General features: G+C 36.6%; 1 protein-coding gene across 16 annotated transcripts in view; it reads left to right on the top strand.

Annotated features, from left to right (window-relative positions):
• MYCBP2 (MYC binding protein 2) overlaps window positions 1–14927 on the top strand; it is a 286215-nt gene that overhangs the window by 89996 nt on the left and 181292 nt on the right. For 15 of the 16 annotated variants that reach the window (XM_028837602.2, XM_015121243.3, XM_077973876.1 and 12 more), the window contains exon 18: window positions 13819–13926. The exons of the other annotated variant lie outside the window; for it this stretch is intronic. In XM_028837602.2, the coding sequence (XP_028693435.1) occupies window positions 13819–13926 (108 nt within the window). The remainder of the gene's footprint in view (window positions 1–13818; window positions 13927–14927) is intronic. 16 annotated transcript variants of the gene reach the window in all.

Raw genomic sequence — 14927 nt, 5'->3', positions numbered from 1 at the left:
CCTACCTCAGCTTCCCAAAGTGCTGGGATTATAGGTGTGAACCACTGCGCCCAGCCTATTTTATTTTAAACAAATATTTTTGCATTTGGACAAGAATTCTAACTGTGTATTCATTTTTTAAAAAATCAAACTTCAGAGTCATTCAGTGACTTTGAAAATCCTTATACTGTATTAAGTAATTAAAAAACTATTGTGATATGACACTTTTATGATTTTATATTATTCTTAGGACTCCATTAAGCAATTTTATTTAAAAACACATTTTTATAAGAAAACAAAATTAGATGAATATGATATACCCACACTCCCATAGGGATAAAACAAGAAAGATAAATACCAAAATATTAACAATGCTTTTTCCTGACAGATGAGTTTATAGATGATTTTTTATTTTCTTCTTTACAATTTGTTTCCTAAATATTCTCCAAAAAGCATATTAGTGTGTAAATAGAGTAAAAGTTACGTTTTATAACTAAAGCCATTTAAAAAAAAATACTGATTAGGTTTAAGGCATCTATAGTTTGCTTACCTTTGCTTTTTAAGAAATATTTTTATTTTAATTGGATAGAGGAATCTCTTTCAGGTGCTGTGCTTTTCATTACTTTTGGGCCATGGTTCTCAAGTTGTTCTCAAAGGGACCAGCATCACTTGGGCACTTGTTACGAGTACTCAGGCCCCACTCCAGATCTCTACTGAAGCAAAAACTGGAGGAGTACAGCCAGTAAACTGTGCTTTAATAGTGTTCCAGGTGATTCTGATGGTCCCAAAGTGTGAGACTTAGTACGCTAAGTCAGTTGTTTGCACTTTGCGGTTTTATCCATTGACCTTCTGTATCAGAAACACCTGGGCCTAATGAATCAGAATTTATGGGTCAAGGGCCTTGGAAACAGATTTGAGTCACTTGCACAGTGTTCTAAGGCTCTTCTCTGGCACTGTGCTAGAAAAGATGGTATTGGCTTTGCTCCCATAAGGAATAGAAACGTCAAATAAAATTTTAGTTTTCCAATTGCCATACATACATGTCTTTTATTTCTTTGGCCTGTTGATACTTTTTAGAAACTAATAATTTAGTAGTATGTTAGTAATTATACTTGCTAGTAATTGGCTTTTACCTGTGTTAACATTTCAGAATTTAAGAATTAGATTATGTTAGATTATTTTACTTGACTTTTCTGTCTTATTTACCAAGTCTGATCTAAATTTTTCATAGTTGATCAGAACTTTGGGCTCTAGTTCTTTTTTTTTTTTGAGTCAGTGTCTCACTCTGTTGCCCAGACCGGGGTGCACTGGTACGATCTCGGCTTATTGCAACCTCTGCCTCCCAGTTTCAAGCAATTCTCCTGCCTCAGCCTCCCAAGTAGCTGGGATTATAGGCATGCACCACCACACCTGGCTAATTTTTGCATTTTTAGTAGAGAAGGGGTTTCACCATGTTGGCCAGGCTGGTATCAAACTCCTGACCTCAGGTGATCGGCCTGCCTTAGCCTCCCAAAGTGCTGGGAGTACAGGTGTGAACCCCTGAACTCAGCGTGGGCTCTAGTTCTTGTACTAAAGCCTTGCTCAGACAGCCTCAGGCCTGTTGACATAATTTAGTTACTGTTTTATCACACCAGGTCTCCTATAATGGAATGAGCTATTGAAACCCAAAAAAGCAATGTTATTACTGCTTTTTCATAAATTTTGAACTTTGTCTTTAATTTTAAATCTTTGTTATTAATATTCTAGTTAATTTTTTTCTTCAGTTTATCTTTTTAGGTATTAATAGTATTCATTTATAGATTTTAGTTCAATGGTTTGTGATAATTTTTTAGATTATATTGGGTTGGTTAATGTATTAATTTAACTGTGTAAGTGAAGTGCTTATTCAGTGAAATTCTTAAGTAGGGCTCTTGAAGTCATCAGAAGAACTAATGGATGATTATATTAATGATTTAATCTTTATATTACTTATCAGCACTCTGTTTCATAAGGAAAATTAAACTCCAATAATGTTAGCTTTTTCTTCTTTCTTCTAAGTATCCAAGTTTCATAATTATGAGCTGTGGATGGGCTAAACCCATGTCCTGGCTTAACTGGGAGAGTCCCATTTTATAGGTGTCCAGGCATATTTCTTAATAGTGCCCTTTTTTACTCTCAGTAGAGTCTCATTTGGGTAGTAAGTTATATGGTTAGCCTCACTATAGAGTATGGTGGTTGAGAGCATCTGTTCTGCAGTTATTAGACTTGGGATCAAATCCTGGCTTCTTAAGTTTTGCCACCTATATATGACCTTGGAATTTTAGTCACCCTGAACATCAGTTTTCTTACCTTCAAAATGGGGATAAATTTACCTACCTACCTAAGGATGTTCATGAGGATTAAGGGATACGGGTAAAAGTGCCTAGCATATAATAATCCCTAAATAAATGCTTCCTGGTGATTGTGGTGGTGGTGGGAGACTATTTAGTAGTCTATACTTTTCTTTGAGCTTGATTCTCTTTCAGCTCTGGCCTTGACTTAATTACTTTTCTTACAACATTGGCATGCTAATCACAAAACTTTGATTATTACTGGGAAAAATCCACAACAGCTTTTCTAGAATAAAACATTCAATTTTCATAGGAAAAAAATTAGTTACAAATTAGAAAAAAAATTATTTTTTAATTTTTGTTATTTTTTTATTATACTTTAAGTTCTAGGGTACATGTGTACAATGTGCAGGTTTGTTACGTATGTATACATGTGCCATGTTGGTGTGCTGCACCCATTAACTCGTCATTTACATTAGGTATATCTCCTAATGCTATCCCTCTCCCTCCCTCCACCCCACGACAGGCTCCGGTGTGTGATGTTCCCCTTCCCATGTCCAGGTGTACTCATTGTTCAGTTCCCACTTATGAGTGAGAACATGCAGTGTTTGGTTTTTTGTCCTTGCAATAGGTTGCTGAGAATGATGGTTTCCATCTTCATCCATGTCCCTACAAAGGACATGAACTCATCCTTTTTTATGGCTGCTGCGTAGTATTCCATGGTGTATATGTGCCACATTTTCTTAATCCAGTTCTCATTGATGGACATTTGGGTTGGTTCCAAGTCTTTGCTATTGTGAATAGTGCCGCAATAAGCATACGTGTGCATATGTCTTTATAGCAGCATGATTTTTAATCCTTTCGGTATATTCCCAGTAATGGGATGGCTAGGTCAAATGGTATTTTTAGTTCTAGATGCTTGAGAAACCACCACACTGTCTTCCACAATGGTTGAACTAGTTTACACTCCCACCAACAGTGGAAAAGTGTTCCTATTTCTCCACATCCTCTCCAGCACCTGTTGTTTCCTGACTTTTTAGTGATCGCTATTCTACCTGGTATGAAATGGTATCTCATTGTGGTTTTGATTTGCATTTCTCTGGTGGCCAGTGATGATGAGCATTTTTTCATGTGTCTGTTGGCTGCATAAATGTCTTCTTTTGAGAAGTGTCTGTTCATATCCCTTGCCCACTTTTTGATGGGGTTATTTTTTTCTTGTAAATTTGTTTGAGTTCTTTGTAGATTCTGGATATTAGCCCTTTGTCAGATGAGTAGATTGTAAAAATTTTCTCCCATTCTGTAGGTTGCCTGTTCACTCTGATGGTAGTTTCTTTTGCTGTGCAGAAGCTCTTTAGTTTAATTAGATCCCATTTGTCTATTTTGGCTTTTGTTGCCATTGCTTTTGGTGTTTTAAACATGAAGTCTTTGCCCATGCCTATGTCCTGAATGGTATTGCCTAGGTTTTCTTCCAGGGTTTTCATCGTTTTAGGTCTAACATTTAAGTCTTTAATCCATCTTGAATTAATTTTTGTGTAAGGTGTAAGGAAGGGATCCAGTTTCAGCTTTCTACGTATGCTAGCGAGTTTTCCTAGCACCATTTATTAAATAGGGAATCCTTTCCCCATTTCTTGTTTTTGTCAGGTTTGTCAAAGATCAGATGGTTGTAGATGTGTGGTATTATTTCTGAGGACTCTGTTCTGTTCCATTGGTCTATATCTCTGTTTTGGTACCAGTACCATGCTGTTTTGGTTACTGTAGCCTTCTAGTATAGTTGGAAGTCAGGTAGATGCCTCTAGCTTTGTTCTTTTGGCTTAGGATTGTCTTGGCAATGCAGGCTCTTTTTTGGCTCCATATGAACTTTAAAGTAGTTTTTTCCAATTCTGTGAAGAAAGTCATTGGTAGCTTGATGGGGATGGCATTGAACCTATAAATTACCTTGGGCGGTATGGCCATTTTCATGATGTTGATTCTTCCTATCCATGAGCATGGAATGTTCTTCCATTTGTTTGTGTCCTCTTTTATTTCACTGAGCAGTGGTTTGTAGTTCTCCTTGAAAAGGTCCTTCACATCCCTTGAGAGTTGGATTCCTAGGTATTTTATTCTCTTTGAAGCAATTGTGAATGGAAGTTCACTCATGATTTGGCTCTCTGTTTGTCTGTCATTGGTGAATAAGAATGCTTGTGATTTTTGCACATTGATTTTGTTTCCTGAGACTTTGCTGAAGTTGCTTATCAGCTTAAGGAGATTTTGGGCTGAGACGATGGGGTTTTCTAAATATACAATCATGTCATCTGCAAACAGGGACAATTTGACTTCCTCTTTTCCTAATTGAATACCCTTTATTTCTTTCTCCTGCCTGATTGCCCTAGCCAGAACTTCCAACACTGTGTTGAATAGGAGTGGTGAGAGTGGGCATCCCTGTCTTGTGCCAGTTTTCAAAGGTAATGATTCCAGTTTTTGCCCGTTCAGTATGATATTGGCCGTGGGTTTGTCATAAATAGCTTTTATTATTTTGATATACGTCCTATCAATACCAAATTTATTGAGAGTTTTTAGCATGAAGGGCTGTTGAATTTTGTCAAAGGCCTTTTCTGCATCTATTGAGATAATCATGTGGTTTTTGTCTTTGGTTCTGTTTATATGCTGGATTACATTTATTGATTTGTGTATGTTGAACCAGCCTTGCATCCCAGGGATGAAGCCCACTTGATCATGGTGGATAAGCTCTTTGATGTGCTGCTGGATTCAGTTTGCCAGTATTTTATTGAGGATTTTTGCATTGATGTTCATCAGGGATATTGGTCTAAAATTCTCTTTTTTTGTTATGTCTCTGCCAGGCTTTGGTATCAGGATGATGCTGGCCTCATGAAATGAGTTAGGGAGGATTTCCTCTTTTTCTATTGATTGGAATAGTTTCAGAAGGAATGGTACCAACTCTTCCTTGTACCTCTGGTAGAATTTGGCTGTGAATCCACCTGGTCCTGGACGGTTTTTGGTTGGTAGGCTATTATTGCCTCAATTTCGGAGTCTGTTATTGGTCTATTCAGGGATTCAACTTCTTCCTGGTTTAGTCTTGGGAGGGTGTATGTGTCCAGGAATTTACCCATTTCTTCTAGATTTTCTGGTTTATTTGCGTAGAGATGTTTATGGTATTTTCTGATGGTAGCTTGTATTTCTGTGGGATCCGTGGAGATATCCCTTTATGTTTTTTTGTTGCTTCTATTTGATTCTTCTCTCTTTTCTTCTTTATTAGTGTTGCTAGCGGTCTGTCAATTTTGTTGATCTTTTCAAAAAAACCAGCTCCTGGATTCATTGATTTTTTTGAAGAGTTTTTTGTGTCTCTATCTCCTTCAGTTCTGCTCTGATCTTAGTTATTTCTTGCCTTCTGCTAGCTTTTGAATGTGTTTGCTCTTGCTTCTCTAGTTCTTTTAATTGTGATGTTAGGGTGTCAATTTTAGATCTTTCCTGCTTTCTCTTGTGGGCATTTAGTGCTATAAATTTCCGTCTACACACTGCTTTAAATGTGTCCCAGAGATTCTGGTATGTTGCGTCTTTGTTCTCATTGGTTTCAAAGAACATCTTTATTTCTGCCTTCATTTCGTTATGTACCAAGTAGTCATTCAGGAGCAGGTGGTTTCGTTTCCATGTAGTTGAGCGGTTTTGAGTGAGTTTCTTAGTCCTGAGTTCTAGTTTGATTGCGCTGTGGTCTGAGAGACAGTTTGTTATAATTTCTGTTCTTGTACATTTGCTGAGGAGTGCTTTACTTCCAACTATGTGGTCAACTTTGGAATAAGTGCGATGTGGTGCTGAGAAGAATGTATATTCTGTTGATTTGGAGTGGAGAGTTCTGTAGATGTCTATTAGGTCTACTTGGTGCAGAGCTGAGTTCAATTCCTGGATATCCTTGTTAACTTTCTGTCTCACTGATCTGTTTAATGTTGACAGTGGGGTGTTAAAGTCTCCATTATTATAGTGTGAGAGTCTAAATCTCTTCATAGGTCTCGAAGGACTTGCTTTATGAATCTGGGTGCTCCTGTAGTGGGTGCCTATATATTTAGGATAGTTAGCTCTTCTTGTTGAATTGATCCCTTTGCCATTATGTAGTGGCCTTCTTTGTCCTTTTGATCTTTGTTGGTTGAAAGTCTGTTTTATCAGAGCTTAGGATTGCAACCCCTGCCTTTTTTTGTTTTCCATTTGCTTGGTCCGTCCCTTTATTGTGAGCCTATATGTGTCTCTGCACATGAGATGGGTCTCCTGAATACAGCACACTTATGAGTCTTCTTTATCCAATTTGCCAGTCTGTGTCTTTTAATTGGAGCATTTAGCCCATTTACATATAAGGTTAATATTGTTATGTGTGAATTTGATCCTGTCATTATGATGTTAGTTGGTTATATAGCTCGTTGATGCAGTTTCTTCCTAGCATCGATGGTCTTTACAGTTTGGCATGTTTTTGCAGTGGCTGGTACCAGTTGTTTCTTTCCATGTTTAGTGCTTCCTTCAGGAGCTCTTATAGGGCAGGCCTGGTGGTGACAAAAATCTCTCAGCATTTGCTTGTCTGTAATGGATTTTATTTCTCCTTCACTTATGAACCTTAGTTTGGCTAGATATAAAATTCTGGGTTGAAAATTCTTTTCTTTAAGAATTTTGAATATTAGCTCCCACTCTCTTCTGACTTGTAGAGTTTCTGCCGGGAGATCTGCTGTTAGTCTCATGGGCTTCCCTTTGTCAGTAACATGACCTTTCTCTTTGGCTACCCTTAACATTTTTTCCTTCATTTCCACTTTGGTGAATCTGACAATGATGTGTCTTGGAGTTGCTCTTCTTGAGGAGTATCTTTGTGGCGTTCTCTGTATTTCCTGAATTTGAATGTTGACCTACCTTGCTAGGTTGGGGAAGTTCTCCTGGATAATATCCTGCAGAGTGTTTTCCAACTTGGTTCCATTCTCCTCGTCACTTTCAGGTACACCAGTCAGACGTAGATTTGTTCTTTTCACATAGTCCCATATTTCTTGGAGGCTTTGTTCGTTTCTTTTTACTCTTTTTTTCCTAAACTTCTCTTCTGGCTTCATTTCATTCAGTTGATCTTCAATCACTGATACCCTTTCTTCCACTTGATCGAATCAGCTACTGAAGCTTGTGCATTCATATTGTAGTTCTTGTGCCATGGTTTTCAGCTCCATCAGGTCATTTAAGGACTTCTCTATACTGGTTATTCTAGTTAGCCATTCATCTAATCTTTTTTCAAGGTTTTTTGCTTCTCTGCGATGGGTTTGAACTTCCTCCTTTAGCTAAGAGAAGTTTGATCGTCTGAAGCCTTCTCTCAACTTGTCAAAGTCATTCTCCATCCAGCTTTGTTCCTTTGCTGGCAAGGAGCTGTGTTCCTTTGGAGGGGGTGAGGCGCTCTGATTTTTAGAATTTTCTGCTTTTCTGCTCTGCTTTTTCCCCATCTTTGTGGTTTTATCTACCTCTGGTCTTTGATGATGATGTCATACAGATGGGGTTTTCGTGTGGATGTCCTTTCTGTTTGTTAGTTTTCCTTCTAATAGTCAGGACCCTCAGCTGCAGGTCTGTTGGAGTTTGCTGGAGGTCAACTCCAGACCCTATTTGCCTGGGTATTAGCAGCAGAGGCTGCAGAACACCGAATATTGCTGAACAGCAAATGTTACTGCCTGATCGTTCCTCTAGAAGCTTCGTCTCAGATGGGTACCTGGCCTTGTGAGTTGTCAGTCTGCCCCTACTTGGGGGTGCCTCCTAGTTAGGCTACTCTGGGGCCAGGGACCCACTTGAGGAGGTTGTCTGTCCATTCTCAGATCTCAGACTCCGTGCTGGGAGAACCACTGTTCTCTTCAAAGTTGTCAAACAGGGACATTTAAGTCTGCAGAGGTTTCTGCTGCCTTTTGTTCAGCTATGCCCTGTCCCCAGAGGTGGAGTGTACAGAGGCAGGCAGGCCTCCTTGAGCTGCCATGGGCTCCCCGCAATTCGAGCTTCAAGGCTGCTTTGTTTACCTACTTAAGCCTCAGCAGTGGCGGGTGCCCCTCCCCAGCCTCCCTGCCGCCTTGCAGTTAGATCTCAGACTGCAGTGCTAGCAATGAGGGAGGCCCCATGGGCCTATGACCCTCCGAGCCAGGCATGGGATATAGTCTCTTGGTGTGCAGTTTGCTGAGACCGTTGCAAAAGCACAGTATTAGGGTAGGAGTGATCCGATTTTCCAGGTGCCCTCTGTCACCGCTTCCCTTGGCTAGGAAAGGGAATTCCCTGACCCCTTGCACTTCCTGGGTGAGGCAGTGCCTTGTCCTGCTTCATCTCACGCTCGGTGGGCTGCACCCACTGTTCTGCCTCCACTGTCTGACAAGCCCCAGTGAGATGAGCCCGGTACCTCAGTTGGAAATGCAAAAATCACCCCTCTTCTGCGTCACTGGAGCTGGGAGCTGTAGACTGGAGCTGTTCCTATTCGGCCATCTTGGAACTGCCCCCCTAGAAACAAATTTATTAAAGCCTCTTATTTCAAAGTGATTGAGTTGATGTTGCTATTAATTTTTGTTTGTTTGTTTGTTTTGTTTTGTTTTGAGACGGAGTCTTGCTTTATTCTCCAGGCTGGAGTGCAGTGGCGCGATCTCGGTTCACTACAACCCCCGCCTCCCAGGTTCACGCTATTCTCCTTCCTCAGCCTGGCGAGTAGCTGGGACTACAGGTGCCCTCCACCACGCCCCGCTGATTTTTTGTATTTTTAGTAGAGATGGAGTTTCACCGTGTTAGCCAGGATGGTCTCAATCTCCTGACCCTGTGATCCGCCCGCCTCCGCCTCGCAAAGTGCTGCTTTACTGGCCTGAGCTACCGCACCCGGCATGTTGCTATTACTTTTTAAGCCCTTAAAAACATTATGGTTTTCTTGATTTGACACATCGAATCCAAAATTAGCTGATATTCCAGTAACACATAAAAGTCTCTTTTTAAATTAAAATATTATATGAGGCACTTAAAGAATATAAGTAAGAAAAAGTAGATCAGTATAACCCTTTATACAAAAAGAACCATTAGGAGAATTTTAGTGTAATTTCTTACACTTTTTTACTTATTTTATATAATTTCATACTGCGATAGATATTGATGTCCTGTTTATATTCCCTTTAATATTATATCATAAAAATTTTTTTGTGTTTTATTGCAAATACCATATTAAAGTAATACAGGAATTTAGGTCAAGGTTTTGCATAAATCTATTCCTTAATTCAATTATTGTTTCTATTTCATTGTCATCTTCTAATCAAGTTTTACTTATTTCTGGTTATATCATTGACTGAATTTTATCTTATATTTTTGCTTAGTGTTATAATAGATATATTTTTATATTTTGCTAGTATTTTACCCCCACCTTCCCATTTCCATCCCCCCAAAAAGTAAATGTTAATAGTCTAATATCTTACTCTATTAAAATATAATCATGTATAGAGACTTATACATATGTGAAAGTGTAGACATACGTTTATTTACAGAAGTATTATTATGTATACATTTGGAGCATCTTTTTCTCATTTTACAATACAAGAAGAACACACGCTAGGTCAGTAAGTGTGGATCTACCACATTCTATGCAATAACGACCTAATATCATAATATGGCTATACCATAATTTATGTGACCATTATTTATTGATGGGCATTCAGGTTATTGTAGATTTTTGTGGGTTTTACTGTAATAAATATTCTTAAACTGAGAGCTACATATTAGTGTTTATATAGCAGAGCTTTCCAGAAATAGAATGTATGGGGCAGAGAGTATAACTGTCTTAAATTTTAACAGATAATTCACATTGTTTTAAAAATGTTACAGGAATTTATACTCCCTAGACTAATGTATAAGAGAGTAGTGTTTTCGTCTAGCATCACCTGTATTAGTTATTCTTTTATTTATTATTATTATTATTTTTTGTAGAGCAGAGTCTTGATACGTTGCCCAGCCTGGCCTCAAACAACTGGGCCCAAGTGATCCTCGCGCCTCAGTCTCCTGAGTAGCTAGGACTGTACAGGCGTGTGCAACCACACCTGGGTTTAGTTACTCTTTAATTCTTGGAAAACAATGGTGAACAATGTTATCTCATTGTTAATTTAACACAAAGTCATATTCTGTGTAAAATTATTTCATAAATCTCATTTTAATCGCTGCATATTATTCCATTGAGTAGATGTATTAGAGTTTTTAATTACTTTAATTTGGGTATTTTTTAATGCTTGCTATAATGAATAAAGTTGTAGTAAACACCTTTGAGGTGAAATCCTTTAAAAATATTTTAGAGTTTTCTTTAGGATAGATTCCTAGTGTGCAGATACTAGGTCAAAGGATAATTTTGAAGATCCTGAAATGTATTACCGAGAGCTTTCTGAAAGGCTTGTACTATTTAACACCACCACTTATTCCATGCTTTCTGCCTGTGTGCCTACAGATGAACTCTGAATTACCCATTGTCTACACATGAGCGTAGCTTCTATTCTAAACCTGGTTATCTCATACCCCTATTTTATTCACTCCTCTCTCGATGAAAGAAATAAATCACTGAGTTCTATTTATTCAGCCTTAATTCTTTAATAGCTTTTTAATACCTACTTTTCAGAATTTTACTGTTTCCTTAGCCGAGGCTGCTTCTCTTCTTTGCCTAAATGACAGCAAAAAGCCTTTTAACTGGCCTTACCTCCAGTCTTACCATCTTCTAAGCCATTAGCCACCTTCTTTCCAGAATATTCATTCTGCAATACAGATCAGATCAGTAGCACTTCTCTGTTTAAAACCAAAAGGCTATTCATACTCCTTAGGATGAAGGGTACACTTTTATCTCTACAGCCTCATCTCTCTCTATTCTCATTTCTTTTCCCTATCCCCTCTTTTTTTCCCCCTATCTCTGAACCTTTATGCTGCTTGCTACCTCCTTTATTTGACCTCATCTTATGTGGTGGTTTCTTTTATCTCTATACTGTCTGCCTTCCGACCTTCAAGTTTTGTTGGCTCCTCCTCCAGTTTGTGTGCCAGTTTAGTCATAGCACACTGTCATAATTTCTTGTTAAGTTGTGTGTAAACCCTCCCTCCCCTCATTAGAATGTGAGCTTCTTGAAGCAGAGATTGTATCTTGTTTATCAAGGGTTCCCAGAACTTCACATGGTACCTGTTAGTACCATGATTTGTAGTATGTCTTTGTTGACTAATTGAAAGCAGTTTAGGGACTTATCATCTCTAGAATGAAGTTTTATGGTATAAAAAGTTTTAAATTATCTGCTTTTTTGGATGCCTCTCCAAACAAATTTCCCAAGACTTTTGCTCCTTCACATATACTCTGTGAAAGTCAGCTACGTGTGTTTTTAATGACTATACAATACTGTTTAACATCTTTACGCTTTTATAAAATCCTAATTTATATCCTATTCCTTTTAACTGGAATGCCCTCCCTTCCTTGCCTTTTCTCTTGTTAAACTTTTTGTCATTCTTTGAAACCTCGCTGATTGTCCTGAGTTTAATTAACATCTTTTCATCCTTCAGGACATAGTATGTATAGATTTCTTTTATAGCATTTATTGTAGTATTTCATAGCTTGTGTTTTTATTTCTGTTTTTTTTCTCCTAGTGGACTGAGTTCCAATGAGACCTGTATCTTTGTCATTATATTCATTTCACCTAGTGTCTGCTAAATAAAAGATTATCAGGAAATTTGGTGAATAAATTAGTGACTCAGCTATATTTGAAGAAACATTATTTTAGCCTATGGGATACAATATTATTTTAGAGCCCGATTGCTTTAATTTTTAGACATGATTGCCCCTGGGCCTTTTTGATTTATAAATCAGAAGATTCTAAAAAGATTGAATTTAGCAAGACACTAAATGAGTGTGGGTGTAATGTATTTTCATGAGGAGAAACAATATTGTAGACAGACCATAGAAATCAGAAAATGGTAATATAACTTAATATTATTACCTTAATATCTATAAATTTTTTATATAGTTGAAAAATACTTTTTATAGTAATTTATATGTCTGCTTTGTAACAGTTGAGAAATAATGCATGTTAAGAAAATAAGGCATTTTGTTCATATTTGCAATATCAATTTTATTACATTTTTAGAAATGGAACTCAGTTTGCATAACCTTAGCTTGAAAATAATTGGTACTGCATTACTGGGAAATAACTTACTCTTCTGTTAACATTAAATTAGCATGTTTCTATCTGTAGTAGTCATAGAATATGTTATTCATGGTTTTTCATACAATTTGAGGTATTTGCATTCTTGTTTATATCTGGAAACATAATTGAAATATGGTTCCTTTACCCACTTATACATTTAATTTAGGGTACTTTGGTATTGAATTTGACATTTATGAAATTTTATTAGAGGGCAATAGGCTTAATTTGTCCCATCATTAGAAAAATTAATTAAACTGAAGATTAGTAGGGAATCATGAAAAAACTTGTTTTAATTAAAAATGTTCATTGCTTATATAGTGTCATAATTCCTGTTTCAGTTAATGGAAACCTGTCAAATTTAGAGTGTTTTCAAATTTGAAGACATTTTTGATGTTGTTAAAACTCAAGGAAACTTAGTTCTGCTGTATAAGAATAAAACTAAAATTTTAAGTTATAACTTAAGTTTATTTTTCTTTTCAAGGTAAATGTTAATGGGAAAAGTGATTTATTTTATTTTATTAAAATAAGTTTGGCTATAGATTTTTTCCTTAAATACCATATAAGTGAAAAGAACTATAACCTGTGTGGGTATGTATTTGTATATGTATATATATGTACCTAGTGGCATTTTAGAAGAAATGATTTAATGAAAAATGTTTCCAAAATGTTATTTGGGTTAGGTGCTCCCTTTACCATCAATATGAAGCCCAGGCTCCTTCCTTTCTGTCTCTCTCTTGTTCTCTCTCTCTGTGTGTGTGTGTGTGTGTGTGTGTGTACATATATCTGTATGCAGAATATAGACATTTTTGTTTTGTTTTTGATCATCTGGTTTTCTTAACCTCTATGATGTGTAGTAAACTTGGTAACATTTTTATTTTGGTTTTGTAGCAAGATTAATACAAATATTAAACCTGGAAGACCTTGTTAAAATGTAATGGTTAATTTAAAAATTAGTTTTTTATGTTTCAGTGGGAAACATATTTGTCTTCAGTGAACACATGGCTTACTGACTCTGAATATATATGATATTAAAAAGTATTTGTAAGATAATTTGATTGATTTAAATTGAACTTCTCGATTATCTATTTGAGACTATTAGTAACTACTCAATAATTTTATAAGTATAAAAAGATGGGATTTGTACTTTATAAATTATATTTAAGGTATTAACTTTTATGTGAAATAGTGAGTAGGTTATGGGTGGGGGTGGGGAGCTGGAGTGGGGAAATTGGAAGAGAAGTATAATGTCCAAAACTGTTAAGAATAAATTTTTATGCTTTTTAGTTTGAATTATTTTTTGTTCATTATAGTGTTTTCATTTTGTGAGTTTTTCTATGCACATACAAAATGTTTCTCCTCAGGCCCCCTTGTATTTGCTGGTCCTATTTTTATGAACCATCGAGAACAGGCTCTAGCCAGACTCAGATCCCATCCAGCACAGCTAAAGCATAAACGGGACAAGCACAAAGGTATTTGGTCTTCCTTATCACCTAGGTGGGATACTTTCCCAATTTCTTCCACTTATTTGAATTTTGTCTCTGGGAAAATGCACAAACCTGATTCTTCTACTTTGCTTCTATCATTATGATGTAGCCTGAGGAGAAAGAACATGCTGAAAGTGGTACCATTTGTCAGTGACTGTCATGCTTCTTGTTTCATTTTTTGTTGTTGTTAGCTTTCATTAAGGAGACATTTTACAGTATATTTTTTTTCCATTTCTTTTCAAATTTCAAAAAATTAAGGGAAGGTGGAAAAAATTATTGCTTTCTATCTTACATCCTTTATTATTTGCTCCTTAATGACAGATCTGGCCTTTTACAATTCTTTCTTGAATGCTGTTTATATGCTTTAGGATGAACAATATTACTAAATTCACTATATTAAATGATGATAGTAAGACTGCCATTACACTTTTCCACTGTTTATTAATTAAGTTTACATATACGACAAATGAATATACAAATATTTGATGGTTGTGGGTTAAGTAGAGATAAGTGCAAGCAAAGCACAAATCATGAAGACTTTCTCTAGTCCCTGGCATTGGTCAGAGGGCTCTCCTAGTCTGTAAGGAAGTAGGAATCTAGCTCGGTATTGTTCTTTGAGATCTCAGAGTTCTGGGTTAATTAAATATATTCTTAAAGCATACTTATTTTCTTATAAGCCACAAATTATGGGTCAGCTAAGATCAGGAAAGAATTTAATACGAAGAATTTATAAATTTATATAAAATGTTTGCCTTGTATCCTGGCCTTTGAACCAGTGCTCTTCCTTGGCTAGCACAACTGAAAATTGCCATTTTCTTAAATGCCTAAGATAGGTCCTGCAAAATAGAATAGGAAGTTTTAAAACATGCTTTCCATGTGGACAAATTAATCTAATTAATGTTTGGATCCTTTTCTTTTTCTTTTTTTTTTTGGCTGCAAAACTGTCATAGTGTAATTAAAAAAAATTTTCATAGGCAATATAGTTT

The sequence above is a fragment of the Macaca mulatta genome, chromosome 17, assembly GCF_049350105.2.
Source record: "Macaca mulatta isolate MMU2019108-1 chromosome 17, T2T-MMU8v2.0, whole genome shotgun sequence".
Taxonomy (NCBI): Eukaryota; Metazoa; Chordata; class Mammalia; order Primates; family Cercopithecidae; genus Macaca; species Macaca mulatta.
The sequence above is the reverse complement of the archived record's forward strand: the minus strand, read 5'-3'. Positions and strand labels throughout refer to the sequence as shown.